This window comes from Cyprinus carpio, chromosome B23, assembly GCF_018340385.1.
Source record: "Cyprinus carpio isolate SPL01 chromosome B23, ASM1834038v1, whole genome shotgun sequence".
Taxonomy (NCBI): Eukaryota; Metazoa; Chordata; class Actinopteri; order Cypriniformes; family Cyprinidae; genus Cyprinus; species Cyprinus carpio.
The window spans coordinates 11,343,688-11,364,857 of record NC_056619.1 but is presented as its reverse complement, the minus strand read 5'-3'; the positions used below and the strand labels follow the sequence as shown (position 1 = coordinate 11,364,857).

The window sequence follows — 21,170 nt, the reverse complement described above, 5'->3', positions numbered from 1 at the left end:
AAATTCAATTTTTTTTGAGATTTTTTTTATTTAAGATGTAATACTTAAGGATGTAGTAATAATGCTGAAAATTCAGCTTTGCATCACAGGAATAATTTACTTTTTAAAATGCATTAAAATAGAAAACTTTTATTTTAATTATAACAGAAATTCACAAAATTAATGTTTTTACTGAATTTTTTATTTAAATCCAGCCTTGGTGAGTGTAAGACTCAAAAAAAAAAAACACTGACCACTGACTCTTCAAACTAAATGTTAATGACCCTTCTATGCATTTGATTGGCTCTCACTAGCACAAACCTTTTTTTTTTTTTTTTATACAAACAGACCTGTGCCATTTTCAGTATCCAGAAATCACACTATATAACCTTTCAGGTTCAAGTGTTTTGTAACATTAACTGGAAATGGTTTTCAGTAGTTTGAAACCTTTATATTTTTCTAAACCTTAAGGCAGTGTGGTGTAGTGTAGTCACTGAGGACACGATCGAGGACTCATTGCTGCGTCTATTGTGTATGTTTATCTGAGCCGTCTCTCGTGTTAATGGCATCCGGTGGGCATGTACTGTCAAATATAATCATGCAGTGCTCAGCTGTGCTCAGTTATGTGGTGTCTATGGGGAACAGGAGTTTGGGGTCAGATACATACAAACACGTACCTTTGTGCCAGGTCATTTAATCTTGAACAGGTGTTTTGTGTTTCCATCTGTATTCACAAGGCTTTGCTAAGTTAAAGAGTGTTTGCATTCCTCAGGATTGTGGTTTCAGAAAGCATAAGCCCATCCTCAGAAAAACATACAGCATGTTTTCCATATAGTTCAGCAACATCAGTGATTTTCATCCATTAATTCCATAGTTTCACCCAAAATTGTTAACTGATGCATCCTTTTTAGTGTGGTACATTTTTGAAAGCTTATTTGAACAAATCTGGTTCTAGACTTCTATCACTCAGTTTGCTGTTCTATTTTAATAATGAAAATGTCCGTTCTCTATAAATTTTTTAGTTTTGGTAATAGAAAAGTCATTGGCCAAACAATTTGGGAACCCTGAAACTTGCAACCTTTTAGATCTTCTCTTTTATTTTATCTGTCAGAATACATGCATATTTTATTTTATTATATTTATATTATTTTTATTTTTTGATAGGAGTGAACCTAAACATACAGACATATAGGAAACCTTAATTTGTGTGTGTGAATGCGTGTGCTGTTTGAAACTAAGATCTTAATTGAATCACTGTATAATCATCTATTGTATGTTCTGTTTAAATATCTGTAATGTCTGTAAAATAGATTAGCTGTATACATTAATTTACATGCACTTGAAACAGGATATATGGAAAACTTGTGTAATTTACCCCAAATGTGTATGTTTTATTTGTTTAGGATCACATTGTGAATATGTCATAGGTCTGTAGATTTATCATGTAGTTTTTTGTATTTTATTTACGTCTAAATGATTAGTCAGATTGTTAGTGATCATGTTTCTAAGCATTTCTCAGACTGAACTGTTCATAGTGTTTAACGCTTTTTATTTGCAAAATATTATTTCTCAACACAAGCTCCGCTGTAACACAGCTACTGATCTGTTTTTGCTGTTATCCCAGTTTTCCTTTCCATTTATTTGTTGTATTCATTCATTCATGATCATAAACAAAACAAAAAACACTGATCCGATTTCCTATTGCTTCCAATCTAGGAATAAGAGAACGAATGGAGCAATGTGTGTGAATGCAACACCTAAACAGAATCATGTTAAAAATGAAGGAAATAGTATAAACATGGTGATGAGAAACAATATTTTATTTTTTATTTCCCTGTTTTTAATGAATTTTTTAATGAGTTTAATAGTTTATTAATTGTAAGCGTTTTTGAGTATTGTTGAGTTTGTTTGAGTTCATTTGGGTGCTCTTGATAAGGAATTGTTGTAGCATAATATGATGTGTCAGAGAGATGTAACGTGGATAATTGCTCTGAATTACAGCTGTAAAATAAATGTGAAGGAAGCTAAAAAAAAAAGTATCTGTGTTGATTATTTGTGTATTTGTGCAAAGGAAATAATGATCTACAAATTAAAATTATACTGTTGGTTTTCACACATTTACAGGGATATAAAAAACCCTCTTAATTAAAATAGCATTCAAAATAAAAGTTTTCGTTTGAATAATATATGTGTGTGTTCTGTGTATATTTGTTATGTATATATAAATACACACATGCATGCATATATTTGGAAAATATTTACTTTTATTTACATTTCTATATCTTCATATCTTCTATATCTTCATTTATATCATTTATATTATAAATAAATATATTTAATATATAAACAACATATTTTTTTAAAATGTATACATGCATGTGTGTGTATTTATATATGCATAATAAATATATAAAGCACACACATACCTGTATATTATGTAAACGAAAACTTTTAGTTTTGATGTGATTAATTGCGATTAATCGTTTGACAGCACTAACATACAGTTAAAATATTAAACCAAAAACATTTAAGTGAAAGTAAGAAAATTTCATGTGATTTTTAGATACAAATGAGTGTAAATGTATGTAAAAGTGTGTGTGTGTGTGTATATATATATATATATATATATGTTACAAAGTGTTGTTTCAGATATTTCATAGTATGGGTAAAAACAGTTTTTCAAAACACCAACTTTAGAATTTTACAGAATAAAGAAAGTCATACAAGTTTGGAACAACATGAGGGTGAGTGAATAATGACTTTTTATTTAATTCAAGTACACTACATTTTTCTGCAATTATTTGATCAAAAATACCATGAAAACAGTCAATTGTGAAATATTTTAAAATGACTCTTTTTCAGTTTTTTTCCTCTGCCTTTTTCCAACTCGAATGTACTCGTACACACTTGTGGAAGTTTTTGTCTTAAAAGTCTCAAGTACACTTCATAAACACCATCTTGCTCTCCTCTAATACTGTAGCTGTTCTGGCATTATTGACTTGTTGGCTGTTTTAAGACTGAAGACATGAATGATTGGAGTAACTGGAGAAGAGGCATCATCTCTGTTTCCCAGCATTCCACTGGCTGCCTGATATGGGCACAACTGATCAAGGGTAGGGGGTGTCCCAGTGAGCCAGCAAGAAACCAGACACCTTCCCCCACTCGCACATGCACAAATTCAGCTGTAAACCAACACAGGCCCCGTCGCGCTGTTCAAGCACAGGGGCAGAGCGACTGCCTGCTGCCTCCAGAGACTGGACAACCACACAGCACAGAGACATGAAGACGGTGGTGTCTCATCTCCTTAGCTGTGGTTTCACTCTCCGATCTTAATTTCCAGTGAGTGTGGGGTCAGCAGGGGCACACGGCCATGTCTCTTCCACTGGATATACGCTCTTACCACAAAGACCCCTCACTGGGGACGCTGGAGAAACAACTCATCTGTCCCATCTGTGTGGAGGTCTTCACGAAACCAGTGGTCATTCTGCCCTGTCTGCACAACCTCTGCCGCAAGTGTGCCAATGAACTGTACCAGGTGTGTACCAACTCACTCAGAAGATGATGGTTTATGTGTGGATGTAGAAACATTTTGTTTGAACCATTTGAAACATGTTTACAAGTACTTTTTCAAGCCTTTGGTAAGATGATGAATTCTCAAAATAGCATCTGTGCACTTGATACACATACAGTTCATCTGTACATAACCAGTTTCCTTCATAAACCAAAGTGTTTTCTATGTGCTGTGGTGCTATTTGAATTTTAAGCATAATAATTTTTTGCAAAGTTGGATGGTCAACAACATCTCAAGGTGCTTGTACATGTGGGTTCATGCATGCCCATTTATCTCAGTAACATTAACTATATTAGCATCCAAACCAATGCATAATAACATTCTGTGTTTTGTCCTCTGCCACTTTAAACACTCAAGCAGGATGGATTCTCATTGGCTGAGTTAAATTGAATGTTTTTTTTTAAATCGATCAACACCTGGGAAAAAATCATTCTAATTCCAATGATATCATTCCTCTGTCTTTATCGTTATGTTATTTTTGTGGAATAAATTTCCATATTCGTGTGAAATTAGAATGATAATTAAAACTTTATTATTATAGACATACTTTTAGGAGTTTCTAAAGTCATAAGAGTATCACAGTAACCACAAACACAGACAGTTTTCTAGCGACCTGTCATGTGGAAAGCCAACAGGTGGGGATTGCAAATGTCTAAACTCAATCCCCAGTCTGAAATCTGAGGTATAAAAATAGGTGATGGCCTACATTTGATGCATTTGAGCCATCAGGGGTTTAGTGTTCATGCAGCACACAATGTATATTGATATGAAAGTCCCTTGTAACAGATATATGTTTTGTCTGCATAACCCTTCTCCTCCTCTGCACCTAAATTAACTTTGATATCACATCACATTATGCTGATGTGTAAATTAGGAGGAATATCAAGTTGTGCATCTCTGGTAAATAGATAGCAAATCACACAGTGAATAAATAATTCCCATCATGCCTCAGGACATCATTATAATTGAGCCAGTGATGGTGCTCTGATTCACACTGGACCTGCAAGCCTCAGCAGCTGAGAGCTATTAAAGAGTCTGACTATTTTCGGATACCTGGTGAGATCAGTCTCAAGCTCCTCTGTTTGCAAACTCTACTCTATGCCCCTGCAACTATTGATTAAGACGAGACAAAGACACACACATGCACAGATTTAGACTGCTCAGTAAGATCATCTTACCCTAGAAGTACAAACAGCGCTTCTCTAAGGAGTTACATGAAAGTCCAATTAGTCTAACCAAGAGGTGATGATGTTATGGAGTCTGGTTAACCATGCTAGGCAATTCTTTTCTTTTCTTTTTTTCTTTTCTTCCTTAGAAAGACATCTGTTGTGAATTATGAAAAGTGGTTTCAGTTGTCAATCGATGCATGTACTCACAAATACTGCTGACATTTGAAGAACAGCATGCTGAGTAAGATGTGCAGCCGTCTCTCTTCCAGGTTGGAATCGGAGGACGTTTTCGCTGCCCTTCCTGTCAGCGTGAGGTTGTCTTGGACCGTCATGGAGTTTATGGACTGCAGCGCAATTTACTCGTGGAGAACATTATTGATGTTTACAAACAGGAGTCTGAAAGGTCAGATGATAGAGAAAGATCAGTACAGTAAGTGTTTAACTGATCTTTAATTTATTGTAAATCAATGTGTCTCCAGCTCTAGACCTCCGCCGAAGCCTCCTGCACTGTTCAGTTGTACGGAGCATGAAGATGAGAAGCTTAATATTTATTGCCTGACGTGTCAGGTGACCTCCTGCTCTCTCTGTAAGGTGTTTGGGGCCCACAAAAACTGCCAAGTAGTTCCACTGCCTGATGTTTACCAGCAGCAGAAGGTGTGTTCTTCAAAATATTTGTGTCATGTTACATCTTCACATCTTGCACCAAATAATTCATTTCAATTCTTATAGGCTGAACTCAGTGACAGACTTGCTACTTTGGTTTCCACAAATGAACGCGTTCAGTCATTTGTTAATGAACTAGAGGCACTCCGCAGGAACATAGAGGTTTGTGTGGATCTTTTGCAAAGTCATGCAATGCAACATCAAAAAACTACAAACAAATGATCTGTTAATGCACGCAATTCCACTTTGACAGGAAAACAGCAGGATCCAGAAACAAATTCTGTGCGAGAAGTTTGATCAATTATCTGCCATTCTGGAGGAACGCCGTAAGATCATGACCCAACAAATCACCTCTGAGCAGGAGGTAAAGACTGGCTGGACCCAGTCTTTACTCCAGATCTACAGTGAGCATGTAGACACAAACTCAAAGCTGATCCAGGCAGCCCAGAATGCCATAGAGGACCCAGAGATGGCGTCTTTTGTGCAGGTACTATAACTTTTGTGTGGGGCTCCTCATTAATCTTACATTTTGAATGCCAAAGGCATGCAGTGTTTGATATATGTTTTTATCTCTGCTTTATAGACCTCACAAGATCTTATTGAAAAGTAAGTCTATTAGCAAATTTAGCAAGACTGTTGAAATAATGTTCGCTTAAATCAAACAAAAACAGTATCTTTTCTTTTCTCTGAAGGGTTGGTGAAGCATCTAACTGCTTCTCTCAGGAGACCCTGGATCCTGACTATGAGAAGATGGATCACTACAGGGTGGATTTTGATGCAGAGGAAAGAGTTCTGTACCAGCTGGATTTCATGGAGAGTGAGCATCAGAGACCCAATAGATTAACTTATTATTTATTTTCACAAATCCTCTGATTAATGCTGCCAACTTTACAGCTGAAGAAGAAGTGGAGGAAACACCTGATGAACCAGAGTCAGAACCGGAGTCTGAACCAGAACCGGTGCTGACCCCAGAACCTGACCCTGAACTGAAATCAGAGGGTTCTGAGATGATGAATCCCACACCGGAGACAACAGAGGACACTTGTGGACAAGCAGACAGTTGTAGAGACATCAGAAAAGTGGCTGTGTGTGAGAAGAATGGCTTAAGCGCTTCACAGGTACATTCATCTACTAATGTGTGCATCTGCAGTCTCAGTCCAAGTTTTCAAGAACATTTTCTGGACACTTAAATAAGAACCACTAACTTGAGACTTTTAGATAAAATTGTTTGTGGTATTTAAGGTTTATTGAAATATACATCAGTAATTGCTTTTTTTCTATCTTTTCTTTTAGATTGTCACTCTAGTCTTTTATTTCCTGGGCTTTCTGGTCATCCTCCAGCGAATATGGGGAAACATTCAGTGCCTTATTTGTATATAGCAGAGGTGAAGAGACAGTCTGCAGGTACTAACAAATGCTCACATGTTTTTGAATAAAAACAAAGCCAAAGATTGTTGTTTAAATGGGAGGAAGGTTTTAAGATAGACTGGATTAGTATCATGTCTCTATGTTCTTGCATAAAAGTAAAGTCACTTACCAAGTTTTCTGCAGACTGGCAGAGCTGTGAGCTCAGCACTAGAAGGACTGAGCCCTCCAGTGGTCACCAGTGAGATGACTTGTCTCTGTTTCTACCGGCTCAGTCCTCTTAAATAAAACCAGAAGCTCAAAGAAAGAAAGGTGACTTGCTACTGGTCAGAATGGGTTCTCCTCCCTTCTTGAAAAAATCGTCTTTGTGTTTGTGCAAAAAATTAAAACATTGTGTACACTTATGTTTGGATCTGTTTTTTGTTTGCCCAATAACACTGACTGTTCTTGCTGTAATAGTCAGTGAAAGTTCTTGCCATGTTTTAGATGAGTGCTTCAAGACTGTATAATTTGAAACATACAGATTTGGTTGTAATGAGATGAATAGTGTTTCAAATCTGAGGAATCTGTTATGTGTAATCTTAAGAGTTGGCTTGAACTAAAACACTGACTTTATTTTTATTTTTTCTCATTGTGTCAGCTTTGACTGTCTAATGGCTTGTGCAATGCATTATGTGAAATTTTGAGAAATTGTAAATAATTGTCATAAATTTTGTGTTTTCCTCATTGTGTCAGACAAATACAAATGAGTTTATTTTTGGTTACAGAGCAGAGCACAGGACATGCAAAGGAAAAACGTGGCCATGAATTAAGATTTTTTTTCAATTTGTTAATTCATTCCCTCGTTTTAGGTAGCCTAATTTGTGGGCTACGATTTAACTAAATAGAAAGGAGGGAGCAATTTATGATTAAATCAACAAAATAATAAAATAAGCCCACAGTCAAGATGTGGGAACAAATTTCTAATTTGTGGCACAATATAAAAAATTTTCTTCCACATGTCTTGCGGGGCTTTGTATGATTAACATCGAATTGAAAGTTTCAACTGTCTTTTCTTCCCAATTGTGACATATTTGGTTCTGAAATGAGTAAAATGCAGGACGGGATTTTGTCCATCTGGAATGAATCTGATTGTTGTTTTGACTCCGAGTGGAATATCAGAAACACTGACGTTGCAAGGAAGTTGTTTTGATTAAAGGCACATAAATATTTAAATAATTAGCCTGTGTGCATGAATAAATCGTTTATAAACACTGCAATATTGTATAAAATAATAATGTGCACGGATTAAAAAAAAACGTATAATAAAAACGGCTATGTTTCATAAAAATAAGAATAACGTTAGTCAGTTTTGATTTCGTGATTATAGACGTTCTCGGTTCAATCAGTGAGTCGGTAAGCTGTTGATTCTAGAATCGCTTCACCGATTGATTTCGCTCCGTGAACGCATCTCTGAAGAGAAGTTTAACCATGGCATTTGTAGAAAAACTTTTACAGTTTAATGCGTGCGGTTTCTAGTATCTAGTTTGTTCATTGTAAATGACATGCTTCTCTTAAGCACTTAAGCACCGACCTGCTAGATTTTCCTAAAACGAAATAACGGTCTGGGCTGGGCCAGTTATGTTTTTCTCAGCTATTTGGTTGATCTCAGGACGCAGTAGACGTCATCTCAGGGCGCCGGAAGGAAAGCACTTGGGCAGCTCTTCAAGCTGAGCTGAGCTGGCTGGTCGCTCGAGATCCTGTGTTGACTTGTCAAGCGCTTTTGGATGTTTTGGTAATAGAGGGAAGACACGTATTTACGTCTCCCAGAGCTTTTCCCCTCTGAATTGCGTAACTGTCAAGACGACTTTTTGGAGCTCTCAACCGACGACATGGATTCCGCCAATCAAGGTAAACAAAAACAAAGCAATCCAACACAAACACAAACTTTGGATGGATACAAGCGTTTATGGCGTAATGTAGAGTACGGTTAACTGTAGCCTTATCTCCGGATCCCAGCGTTGTGGATGTGTGGTGGTGAAGGGGAGATCAGGGCAGGGCGGGCGATCAGGTTACTAATGCAGAACAAAAACACTCCGAGGCAGAGTGCAGGTGTTTGCGTTACAGAAATTTGATTTACATCGAAATCACAGATGAAAATTATGGTTCCGTTTGTCGGTGTTTGTGTGATGTGTGCGCTTGAGGCGTGGCGATTTTCAGCTTGGATTTGGGATATTATTATTATTATTATTATTAAACCATTAGTAAAGACAACACCACTCCTTTATGTGTTGTGCCATATTATGTGATGCTATTTAAATAGATAATATGTCTCATTAATATAGCTCAGACTCACGTGACATCTCTTTCACAGACTGACCCAAATTAACTGTTTGATCAAACCTTTGAACTGTGCACATTGAATGCCTGAAAAAAATGTATATAAACAATAAATATATGAACAATGCACTGTATGTTATATGTAGTTATATAAATGCATTTTCACTCACTTTCATTGTACTGAAATTTCTGCTGTTTAGATAAAATGTTTGTGTGAAGAGTGATCATAGGTTCATGCTGACAGGATAAATAACATAATTAAATGATAAACAAGGGCTTTTTCTTTTTTGTGGTTATGTATTTACTATGGAAAAGGTACATTTGGTTGGAACAAATCGAAGGATTAATAAGCTTTAGTTATGTCATTTTAGAAAGCCTTTGATTGGTCGAAAATTTTATGTATTTACTATGGAAAAGGTACATTTTTGGTTTTTTTTTTCATTTTCTATAAATTTAAATATAGCTGCTATAAGTGAATTGTGTCAATACATACCCTCAAATACACGTGTTAGTTACAGTGCAATTTCTGCAGCAATTTGAATGACATAAATACAGTCAAACCAAAATGTATTTAGTCAACGTTTATCACATTATCACAGTTCATTCGCTGTAGTTTAGAAAATGGTAATAAAATATGACAGGAACTCAGAGTTAAACTGTGTCAGAGCAAATTCATCTGATAACATCAGATGACTTTGATAGAAAGGTATTTGTGTAATGAATTTGGTTGAATAGCTGTCAGCTGTTACATTTAAGTACACAATTAGATAATACCAATTTAGGTCAACCAATTACCAAGCATTGCTTAATTTTGTTCAGTCTGTGATGTATAAAGGTTGCATTAGCAATTAAAGAAAAAACACTTAAGCAAAACATGGCTAGGTCAAAGACCAAAATAATGTTTAGCCCCAAATTTGTATCAGTTTTACTGGAAGTCCACTGTATGAAGAATTTTTGGGTATAATATGTCACAGTTTATTTTGCTGTCCTAAATGAACTATAGTGTCCTGCACCAACTAGTAAAAAAAAAATAAAAAATTAATCTGGTGTCTAAATAATTTTTGGTTTGACTATATATTTTCATAAATAATTTTTTCAGACATCAATCTGAACTCTCCACATAAAGGCCTGGGCTCTGACTCTCTCTCAGACGTGCCTGAAGAGAGGGGGGCAGCCGCTGTGAGTCCTGGGACTCTCCCTCCGGGTCTGACAGAGGAGGAGGCCGAGGAACTGAGACTGGAGCTCACCAAGGTAAACACCAACAGCCACTGCATGACCAGAGGTTTGATGATGTGCTCATCTTCTCCAGTATATCTTAAGATCAGGGCTGATAATTCAAAGTGATCCATTATAAATAGAAGTAATTCATATATTCATGTTATTGTTTATGTCTTTAAACAAATCGTGGCATCCTGTTAGGTTGAGGAGGAGATCCACACCTTGCGGCAGGTGCTGTCGGCTAAAGAGCACCATGCATCAGAGCTGAAGCGTAAACTGGGCCTGAGCCCCCTGAGCGAGATCAAACAAAACATCACCAAAAGCTGGCAGGACGTCCAGACCTCAAATGCGTAAGAATGCATTCCTTCTATATGTCCTGCTTACTCAAACCCAGGAGGTAACAGATACAGTCTTCTGGGTTGCCATATGCAAAGTCGAACCCTAAACCTCTTTCACAGACCCTGCAGGAATGACAGTGATGACATAATTCTGGACAAAATTTAGAAATAAAAGGGTTTGTTGAAGTGGCAAATGGGTAACGACTGCATGATGGGAGATGCAAGCTGGTTCTGTCAGCGGAGGAATTCATGGGAGAACTGAAGCCTTTCTAACTAATCCAGCTTCAATGCGCTCTCTTCCAGCACGCACACACATTCCTCTCGCTTTATGCTGCTGGAAATCAGCCTAAAAATAAAGAGTCGCAGGTGTCCAGTTGCATTTTCTGCAGGATTGTACATTATCAAATGAAAGCATTAGAAAAAGCTCTTGAGTGCCTGTTCAGATAGATGAGATGACCATTGTTTTCTGTGCATATTATATGCCGTCAGCTGAAAGTCCTTCAGTGTGATTATTTTATCAGTTGAAAAATGGCAGTCCGGTTTCAAAGGTCTCTGTGGGAGGATTGTAGTCGACTCAGGCATGAATCACCACCATTTATTGTGTTCCAAGCTGGAGCTCATGGCCATTGGTTCGAGTGTGACTCTCAAGATCTTAGACAAACAACAGATGTTTGCTGTTTTTGATCCTGTAGGTGGAAAAACTTTGGTGGTTTTATGAGTATGTGTAGTATTTTACAGGACTTTCCTGAGGTTATGGTCCTGGTCAGTACCTTGGGACCTCAATAACCTGAGGTTGTGTAGGCCAAGACTGCCTTAATGTGCAGTTGACTACTAGTTTGTTAGTCTAATGTTAGCCTACCAAAACATGTGATTTCATTTTTGTTATAGCGTAATCAGGATAAAGTTTAGGATAAAGTGCCTGTTATATCAGCCTGTTATTCATAATGTTCATTGTCCATAAAATGTGCACACAAAAGTAAGCATTTATTTTGCACAGTATCTACTCCAATATATTCAAATTAGCCACTGGCGACTCAAAATGGCCAAATATCAGCAGAATAATTTGCCTAGCCAGTATTTCAGTCTGTCAGTACTTCAAACCATGGAGTTGTTGGTTTGTATTCAGTCAGAGGTAATTATCAGTAACACCATATTTTGCTGTAGTGCTGTGCCGTTGAGCTCTGCTGTAGGCAGCACATAACAACGCCTGTGTTTTTTAGCTATGTGGTGATGTCAGAGAAGCTGGGCCAGTGGAATGAGAAGGTTGCAGGGTGTGATATGTGAGTGTTTGACCGCATCGGCATGTATTTGCAGTGAATGCATGAACTTCTCTCACCTACTCTCGACCTGTCAGTGAGAATTGAGCTTTTGAACACCTGAAGCCAGAGTGTTTTAGGAGAAGATATAGACCTAACTGCTGCCTTGGGGTTTTTTCTGCTCTGGTGATCACAAATCAATGGATGCAGTGCATCAAATATAGATTCAGGTGTTCAAATGCTCCACTCTTTGTAGGGTTAAATAAAACCATGCATATCAAATACAGCCCAACACAAATCACTAAAACCTGCCTCTCAAACAGAGATGCTATGATCTGATCTCTTGTAACATGCTGTACAATGTACGTATTTATCAGCCCCATAAATGCTCCACTCGACTAACTGAAACTTTTGCCACATGATGATGGCCAGAGGTATTTTTGCTTTTTAGTCGAAGTGGGCGTCTGAAACACTTTATCATGTCTCAGATATTTTTGACTCTTCTTTCTTTTCCCCTTCACAGTCTCTCTGTCCACCCATGCATAGTATTCCATCTCTGAAATACTCAGGATCCTCCAGCTGTTCGCTTCTTTAAAAGTTCTGCTGTGTTCATGTACCATGCCTGAATTATCAGCCGCTGAAATTCAAATCAGCTGTTCACATCCTTGCTTGTTGAAATTATTAATCTCTATAACAGTGCTTTGTTTATGTCTTCTAATAATTAATCTCTACATTAAATCATCTCTATACTGTATATACACTACTATTCAAAAGTTTGATAGAAGATTGGGGTTGATGTATGATTTTTTTAAAAACGTCACCTAAGCACAACAAGGCTGCATTTATTTGAACAAAGGTGATTTAAAAAGAGTAATATTGTGAAATATTATTACAGTTTAAAATAACTGTTTTCAATTTTAACATTTTAAAATGTAATTTATTCATGTGAAGACCAAGCTGAATTTTCAGCATCATTACTCCAGTCTTTTGAGTCACATGATCTTTCAGAAATCATTCTAATATGCTTGATTTGATGCCCTATAAACATTTCATACTATAATTAATATTAAACACAGCTATGCTGCTTAATATTTCTGTTTTCATATATTTACAGGATTCGTTGACTAGAAGTTATTGCTCTCACTTCGAACAATTTAATGTGTCCTTGCTTGTAAAAAAAAAAAAAAAAAAATCATACTGGGATCATACTGACCCCAAACTTTTGAATGTTAGTGTGTGTACTTTTACAAAATATTAAACAAAGGTGCACTAGTTTGATTATAATATAATTGAATTGTCATATAGGTTGTGTTGTAATATTATATTTTGTGTTGAAGCCACTGCCGTTTTGCATAACACATCAAAAAAAGTCAGAGGAACAAACACTTTGACCAAATTTAGTTTTTTTTTTTTTTTTTTTTTAAGTTAAATTGTATTACAGTAGACAGGGCTGTCATAAGAGGGATACTCTGGAAATGAGACTAAGGTCCTCTATGGCTTTCCACGGGTCTCATGACTTTTAGTGGCGGTCCTGATGTAATTGGAGGTTTAGCTGAACCTGTCAGACAGGCTACGTTATCACGAGTGTGTGAGAGATCTAACACACACAGTGTGAATCACATTCAGACAGACACGTCTGCGGTGTTTGTGCAAGGAAAGTCTAGTCATGTTCAGATGAATGAATGCCACGTCTGTAGCGGTAAAGGCCAATTAATGCTTCCTTAGTCCATTCTGCGGTTTTGTGCACTTGCTGTAGTCATGAATATTACATCAGGATCCACTTTGCAATATCCCCTTTGCTAACATGCTATTTATTTCCCATTAGCCAAGGTGCTTTGTAATGTTCAAGATTTTCTGTCTGGGACTTTTTGTGCTTGAAACTGAAAGCTCCAGTATACTCACACATTGTATTTGAGCACACAAGTTAAACAGCAGGAGCTTGTGTGTTTAAGGAGGATGTCGAAAAACCCGGTGTTGTCTTTCTCTGGCTGTGCAGATTACCAGTGCTTGTGTTTTGTTTGTGAGGCAACATAACTGTATAATCATCATTTTTGAAATGGAATGTTGTATGTGTGTGTGTTTATAGCACGTTGTGTTTAAGAGAGCAGAGATCTGAATGTATTACCCTGTTCGTTTGTACTGTAGATATCTTTCAGCTTCTGCCACTCTGGATGACATTGCCAGCTCTGAAGTGTGAGTTACTTCATTCTTTACATTCATTTTGTGTGTTTTCAAGGATGTTTTCTGGTCTCATTGAGGTCATGAAGGGTTAAAAGATTGATTTAAGGTGGCTTGCTATGCTTCATGGATATTTTTGCTGGGTTATTAGATAATACAACCATATATTGCATTTCTAAGTAGTGTCAATTGCAATTGCAAATGTGCTTACTCTGTAAGATGTGCATTACCATTTAAGTTTGATATCTGTAACAATTTTTTTTCTTTTATTCTTACCAATGCTGCATTTATTTAATCAATAATATAGTAAAACCTTAATATTATGAAATATTATTACAAAATCCAGTCTCTTCAGATTGATTTAGAAATCATGATCCTGTGGAAAACATTTAAAACCATTTTGCTGCTATATGTATTTATGGAAAATGTGAGTAATTTTTTTTCCATTTTTATTTGTTGTTTTATGAATTTTAAATTTAGAATGATTTGTTTTTATTTGAAATAGTTTGTAATTTTTTTTGTTTTTGCATTTGTATCTTTTGATTAATGTAATGTGTCCTTTCTAAAAAAAAAAGTATCAGTTTCTTTAAAAACTGAATCTTACCCAAAACTTTTGAATGGTAGTGTATGAACAACTAACATTCCTTGGATGACTTTAAGGGTTCTGTCTGGTTTTTGTCATCTGGAGGCTGTGGTCATGTTGACTAATTCCTGAGAAGTAGAGAGGTTCATGGACATTGAAGGGTTTCATGATTTTTGTATTTTCTCTCCCCCTCCCTCCCCCACATCCTTTTCTCTTTGCATTCTGCCTCTTACAGGTACAAAAAGACTCAGGAAACGCTGTCTCAGGCTGGACAGAAGACCTCAGCTGCCCTCTCCACTGTTGGCACAGCCATCAGCAGGAAACTGGGTGACATGAGGTATGGCACAAGTCAAAATGCCCACCCCTGTTCTTCCTGTTTTTCTGTAGTAGTCTTATTCCAGTCACAAATAACAGTGTGACTCTGCAATCACTTAAATTTGCATCTTTTCGTTTAACTTGCATGTTTTTACTTAATTTGTTTTTTTGGGGGGTAAAATGAATTGACTAACACATGTTTCCTGGTTAGTGTGTGTGTGTGTGTGTGTGTGTGTGTGTGTGTGTGTGTGTGTGTGTGTGTGTGTGTGTGTGTGTTTATATGGCATTTCATGGACTTATATTGGATCTCCATCACATGCCTTTGATTTTATTCATTCTGTCTTTGGCTTTGTTTAGACATGTAACAAAAATCCACCCAAAATTCATTGATTCTGAATTCCAAAAAAGAAAGAAAATACAGTCCAAACAACATACATGCGTGCGCTGAAGTCTGATGAAATAATAGTGCAAACAAAAGATTGGTTTAGAAACTGAATTGGATTTGCATAGAGTGTGAACAAAGCCTTCATGCCTGTGTTTCCTCTGTCCCTGCTCTCTTTGGTTATTGATCCATGCTTTTGCATTTGTGTCATATCCTGCTGCCGTTCTTCATCACAGTGAAGCCATTATTATCCGTAATGAGTGTAAATGCAGTGCAGCCACAGTCAGCAGAGCCACAACGGTTGTTTTACTCCTCATATGATGAACACAAGCTCTACCTAACTTGTTTTCCTGGCTCCTGATTCACTTACTTACTGCAAAGGCTGTCTCTGTTCTTAGCATTATTTGCACACATTTATTTAACTTCCCTCACCACTCCTAACACAAACAGAAGGCAGAAGAGAAGGAGTTTTATGAAAGCCTGAGTTTCCTTCTATTGAACATTACCTGTTGGTAGTAGATGCTCAGTGTTCTGACATGCAGAGGGCATGAGACTTAGTTATAAGTATCTAAATCATTAGCTGCTCGAAAGATCAGTCTCTAGTGTGTGATAAAGAGAAGCTAATAGCTTCATTCAACAGATCAAAAACTTTAGCAATGTTTTATGAACTAAAACTGCTGCTCTGTTGATCAAAATGTCATCTTTCATTCATCAGACAAATAATTTTATAACTCAAATTTACTATCCACTTTTATCATTGTTTGTGTCGTTTACATCCATCCATCGTATTCACCCCCATGTAATGGTTGGATTGTTTTTTGGTTCATTTCACCGTTCTCCATATTCCCTCAATATCAGAACAATAGTTCTCATAATTTGTTCTTCCTGCTTGCTTTGGCCAACCTGATTGCTTTTGTATTCCCCCTTTCTTTTTAAACGCTGCCCTTGCTTGGTCTACAGAGCTCTTCCTTTCTCTAACTCCTTTGGGTAAGACTGATTAATGTCATCAAAAAGTGAATGCTTAACACGGAGCTCTGTTTGTAATACCAAGCCCATTTAATTTTAAAAAAATGTATTTAATTATGCTCCAAACCCAGCTGATTTTGATTATGCATGATTCCAGTGCTATTTTATGTGTGAACAAATGTGATTTTTAAAGATCTAGCAGTCTGTGTGTGGTGTAACCCAGCTGATCTCTCACTTGCTGTGCTGCTTGCTTGCTAATACACACAACTTTTTCTCCTTTTAATGCTTTTGAAGTAGCAACTACTCCATTCGCCATTCAATAAGTATGCCAACTATGAGGTAAAGTACTAGTGTAAACCACTGCCCCTCAACTCAAATGGTTTCTGATTCATTAGACATTAAAATGTTAGTCATTTGTGAGAAAAAAAAATACACTTTTTTTTTTTTTAAATCAAAACAAATATTACTAAACTGTTTAAACTGCTGGATTGAATATTCTCATACAGCTCGATAAAAGTTTTTCTTTGCATGCTTGTGGTGTTTAACCGTTAATCTGCCAGTTACTTTACTGAGCCCACTTGCTCATGTCTAATTGTAATGTTTCTTCTGCTGTGAGTTCTGGGATTAATGCATGTTTCATTAAATAGGAACTCTCCAACCTTCAAATCTTTTGAGGACAAAGTTGGAAACATCAAGGTAAGGCTCACTTTTGAAACTGGGTCAGTGACATGATGCTCATTTTTGGCAGATCTATTAATTTATTCAAAAATACATTTAATATATTTAAAGTGACAGACTTTTGTCCACCAGATAAAAGTCATGTGGTACAATCGTGCAGTAACCGAAAACAAGAAATTATATCAAATACACTATTAAGACTTTTAGAAAGTCACGTATGCAGACCAATTCTGCATTTATTTGGGAAAAAAACAGTACATTTTAATATTGTGAAAAATTATTACAATTTGAAACAACTCTTCTCTATTTTAATATATTTTAAAATTGAATTTATTACTGTAAAGGCAAAGCTGAATTTTCAGCATCATTACTCCAGTCTTCAGTGTCACATGATCTTTCAGAAATCATTAATATTCTGATTTACTGCTTAAGAAACATTTATTATTACCAATGTTGTATGGAGAGCCCTTAAAGTCCCTCAAGGCCAATTTTCCCCCCAAAAAACTGAATGACTTTTGAAAATAATAATATATTTTGAAACTTTTTACTTTATAATTACATCAGATAATAGTTTAATCACTAAATGTAAACTTTTCTTTAAAAAAATGTTGTGTAGAGCATATCTCAGTACTTGACGCATGCTTTTTGTACTCTTTATCCTGGGAACTGTTTCTAAATGGTTTTTCTGTTTGTGTGTCTCAGTACAAGGTGGTTGGGGGCAAAGCCAATGGTGAAAGTGCTCACTCTCCGAACGAGTCCAACCCGGTGCAGGACAACGCTCCGTTCTGAGATTTAAACACTCATCTCATTCTTTGTGAATCCTGACTACACCCACACTTCCGTTCTCCCAGTTCTCCCATTCTCTCTTAATTCTTTCATCCCTCCTTCCTCTGTCTCCTTTGATACCCCTCCACCTACTGCTAGCATGTGCTTGCTCATCTCACTGAAAACACACACGTAGTACAGATTCTGTGACATGAAATCATCACAGGTTGTACAAAAGAAGACAAATGATAAATCATTTTGTATTAGAAACTATTTTACACTGCTTTGCATAATGTTTTTACATAACTTTTATCTATATACGACTATAAAGGAATATAAATAACTATATTTAAACAGTACTGCCAAGCAGCATTCATCAGGCGGCAGAGGGGTACAAAATACAAGAAGAAGAAACATTTAAATCTGAAGGGGGGAGGATTTTAGACCAATAAAGAAAAGAAACTTGCTGCTGAGCATTCAGTTGAGTTGTTTTTTTTACTCTCCGTACAATGTGAAGCGATGCTTTGCTGTACACCTGGTGAATGTCTGACCTTCTCAGTCGGCCTTACACTCGCACTCTCTATTGCGTTATTGGTCTGTTGCTGGTAAAAACATGTTACACAAAGTTGTTTTTTGCTTTTTTGTTGTTTTTTTTATTTTTTAATTTTTTTTTACCTGTGCTCTTTCTTGATTGTTCAGTTTGTTTGTTTTTTTCATTGATGGGAATGTTTTATTTCTGCTGTTGACATCGGAAATCGCTTGCCTTTGCTTTGTGCCATGCTGTGTGTGCCAGTTAGTAGATGCCATAGACTTTTTGTTGCCAGAATGTTACACACACACAAACTATCACATCACAAGGATCACTGTTCAATTTTAAGAAATAAAAAGGCAGTTACTTTCATGTGCACAAATCCAAAATGTCAAGTGGCGAGTAAGTCCTGCTAAATAAGCCGAATTTCTTTTGTTAGTGGCATTTGTTGATTTTTCCCAACAGACGTGAACACTAGTGTTGTCTGTATGATAGCACAGTCACTTTTTACCTGAAAGATATTGGAGTATATTTCATTATTAGCAAGTGTAATCTCTTATTTTTCTTCATTTTTATCTGTTCTATTCTGCTATTTCATTCACTTATATGGGTGTCAGTGGGTGGCCTTTTTTCAGTATATTACACACAATTACATGCCTCATTGGGTGAAATGCAAGGGATTACATACATTTGACTGACTGGTGCAGATGATGAGACGCCAACATCACGTGTTTTTCTGCTGGAATACATGTGTGATGCCATAGAATTGTGTGGATACACCTGTACACAAACGGTGAAAAGATTGTGAACATTCAGAGGAAAAGGACTTCTTTTTTTATAATTTTGAGTAGTCATTTTCGGGAGGTTGTTGTTTAGGGAACAGGCACCATATAGCTTTAAATTAGAGATTTCATCCTAGCTATTTAGATTTAAAGGTTCAGTTTGTTTTCATTTAGAACAACAGTGGTGTAATGTTTCAATTATTTTTGTCAGTTGTCTGTATATCAATAAAGCATTCTTTCAAATGGCATTTGGTTTGCGCTTTCCTCTTCCTTTCATGTTAGTGACATAAATATGCCAGGAGGTGGCAGTAAAGCACTTACTGGAGAGGCCCTGAGCTTCTACAGGCTCTTCACACATTTTACGCAAACGTGCCATTGGAGGATATCTTTTCAACTTCTCTTTGTGTTTTAGCATCTGTTTTATTGTTGCGTTGAAATATATGTAGATTTAAATTTGACTAGAAATGTAAATATTATAGAGTTGGATAAAATGTAACATTTACTTTTGATCCAGGGCCTTCAGTCAAGTTTGATATTTGGCCCTTCATAGTAAACGTTTGAGCACGTCTGCTTTACAGACTATAGGACTGATTCAGCCAGCCCAGGTACTCCCGGTATAAAAAGATAGATTTTCTAGTTAAGACTTTATGGCTATCTTATAGTAATTGCTATTGTGTAATGTATAATTTGTCAGATGATTTGTTACCAATATTAATTAGCTAATGGTTAGAAATTTAATTAAAATTGTTTAAATTAAATTTTATGTTGTATTCTTTGTGGACCCATGTTCAAAACGGTGACAACAATTATAACACAGTTAATAAAACTATTTGACTTATTTTGTTCTTTGTTGTTTATGTTTATTAATCTATTTTTCCCAAATGGTCCTTTATGGCTAATAAAGCTATATATATATATATATATATATATATATATATATATTTGTTTATGTTTTCATCAGAATATTTATAAGATTTTTTTCAATAACTTTTCACTTCAAACAATGATCACTTTTATATTAGGGGACATTTCTAATTCATTTAATACAAAAATCCAACAAATATCTATCTTTTATATTGCAAAAACTGACATTTTATACTGGAATGTGCTGTTTTTGGGGTTTTGCTCTTCAGATTAGCTCTAAAAATACATGTTTCTGTATATATTTCTTATAAGTATTTGTCCAAAAAATCATTAAATTATGAGAAAGAGGGTTGAGTCACATGTCCAACATCCACATGATGTATTTTCCTTTTTTGGAGGGAAATTTGTTATTGTCTGCACATAGAGTAGATTAATTGACCGTCAACTGTGTTATCAACATGTTCTGATGAACTTGCGTCATATGTTATATTTATAAATATGTAGAGAAAGAATATAAAAACAAAAGTTAATCAAGGTCATGTACTAACAATTCCAAGGTCAGCAGTTTGCACCAGGCACCAAAAATGGCCGAAATGTCAACTGTGTTACCCATCAACTGTAACACAGCTGACAAGGATTAACACGGCTGACAGTGTTGGCAATTTAGTGTCAATTTATGCTCCCACTGAGTGTTGTTGATAAAAATAAATATTCACAAACTATTGTCATTACACAGAAATTACATAGGAATTGCCTAAAACCATGGAAAACAATGGATAAACTTAACTGATCTAATCACGGCTACACTTATATGAACTCCATATCCATAATATTATATAACTATTATATTCACTTTTGTCAAAGGTTAAAAAGCATTCAGAATTCTTCATGATTGACATAAACCTATATAATATTATAGATTTGGCATATATCTATTTCTGCCTAGTCATGACTGATAAAGTGTTTTTGTATAAGTCCTTACAACTTGAACTGTCATGATGATATATATATATTTGTGTGTGTGTGTGTGTATATATATACATATGTGTGTGTGTGTGTGTGTGTGTGTGTGTGTGTGTGTGTGTGTGTATATATGTGTGTGTGTGTGTATTTATTTATTTATTAACGTTATTTATATATATATATATATATATATATATATATATATATATATATATATATATATATATATATATATATATATATTTGTGTGTATGTGTATATATATATACATATATATATATGTGTGT

General features: G+C 35.9%; 2 protein-coding genes across 12 annotated transcripts; both read left to right on the top strand.

Moving 5' to 3' along the window:
* Positions 1–3,132: 3,132 nt before the first annotated feature.
* On the top strand, positions 3,133–7,457 carry trim101 (tripartite motif containing 101). 2 transcript variants are annotated; one of them, XM_042751511.1, is made up of 10 exons: positions 3,133–3,514; positions 4,974–5,122; positions 5,199–5,373; positions 5,449–5,544; positions 5,636–5,869; positions 5,966–5,988; positions 6,075–6,199; positions 6,277–6,500; positions 6,676–6,786; positions 6,934–7,457. In XM_042751511.1, exons 1-9 carry the CDS (start codon positions 3,350–3,352, stop codon positions 6,760–6,762), a joined length of 1,278 nt encoding a protein of 425 aa, XP_042607445.1. In that variant the 5' UTR covers positions 3,133–3,349; the 3' UTR covers positions 6,763–6,786; positions 6,934–7,457. The 2 variants fall into 2 exon arrangements, with proteins under 2 accessions (XP_042607445.1, XP_042607444.1); XM_042751510.1 differs by having other exon boundaries at positions 3,134–3,514; positions 6,676–7,457.
* Positions 7,458–8,401: 944 nt separating this feature from the next.
* On the top strand, positions 8,402–19,304 carry LOC109053904 (tumor protein D54-like). Of its 10 annotated transcripts, none has more exons than XM_019071191.2 (9): positions 8,402–8,637; positions 10,166–10,317; positions 10,486–10,634; positions 14,024–14,071; positions 14,875–14,976; positions 16,297–16,323; positions 16,600–16,641; positions 16,950–16,998; positions 17,683–19,304. In XM_019071191.2, the coding sequence occupies exons 1-9, from the start codon at positions 8,619–8,621 to the stop codon at positions 17,767–17,769; spliced, it is 675 nt and encodes a 224-aa protein (XP_018926736.1). In that variant the 5' UTR covers positions 8,402–8,618; the 3' UTR covers positions 17,770–19,304. The 10 variants fall into 10 exon arrangements, with proteins under 10 accessions (XP_018926736.1, XP_018926735.1, XP_018926739.1 ...); XM_019071190.2 differs by having other exon boundaries at positions 16,597–16,641; XM_019071194.2 differs by lacking the exon at positions 14,024–14,071.
* The last annotated feature ends 1,866 nt before the right edge of the window (positions 19,305–21,170 follow it).

Bases quoted from the DNA above. Each gene is read 5' to 3' on its own strand.
- trim101 (XM_042751511.1), top strand. From the start codon at position 3,350: ATGTCTCTTCCACTGGATATACGCTCTTACCACAAAGACCCCTCACTG. The intron at 5,545-5,635 runs GTTTGTGTGGAT...CCACTTTGACAG, and splicing joins CACTCCGCAGGAACATAGAG to GAAAACAGCAGGATCCAGAA. The intron at 5,870-5,965 runs GTACTATAACTT...TCTGCTTTATAG, and splicing joins AGATGGCGTCTTTTGTGCAG to ACCTCACAAGATCTTATTGA.
- LOC109053904 (XM_019071190.2), top strand. The intron at 10,635-14,023 runs GTAAGAATGCAT...TTTGTACTGTAG, and splicing joins GACGTCCAGACCTCAAATGC to ATATCTTTCAGCTTCTGCCA. The intron at 16,999-17,682 runs GTAAGGCTCACT...TGTGTGTCTCAG, and splicing joins ACAAAGTTGGAAACATCAAG to TACAAGGTGGTTGGGGGCAA.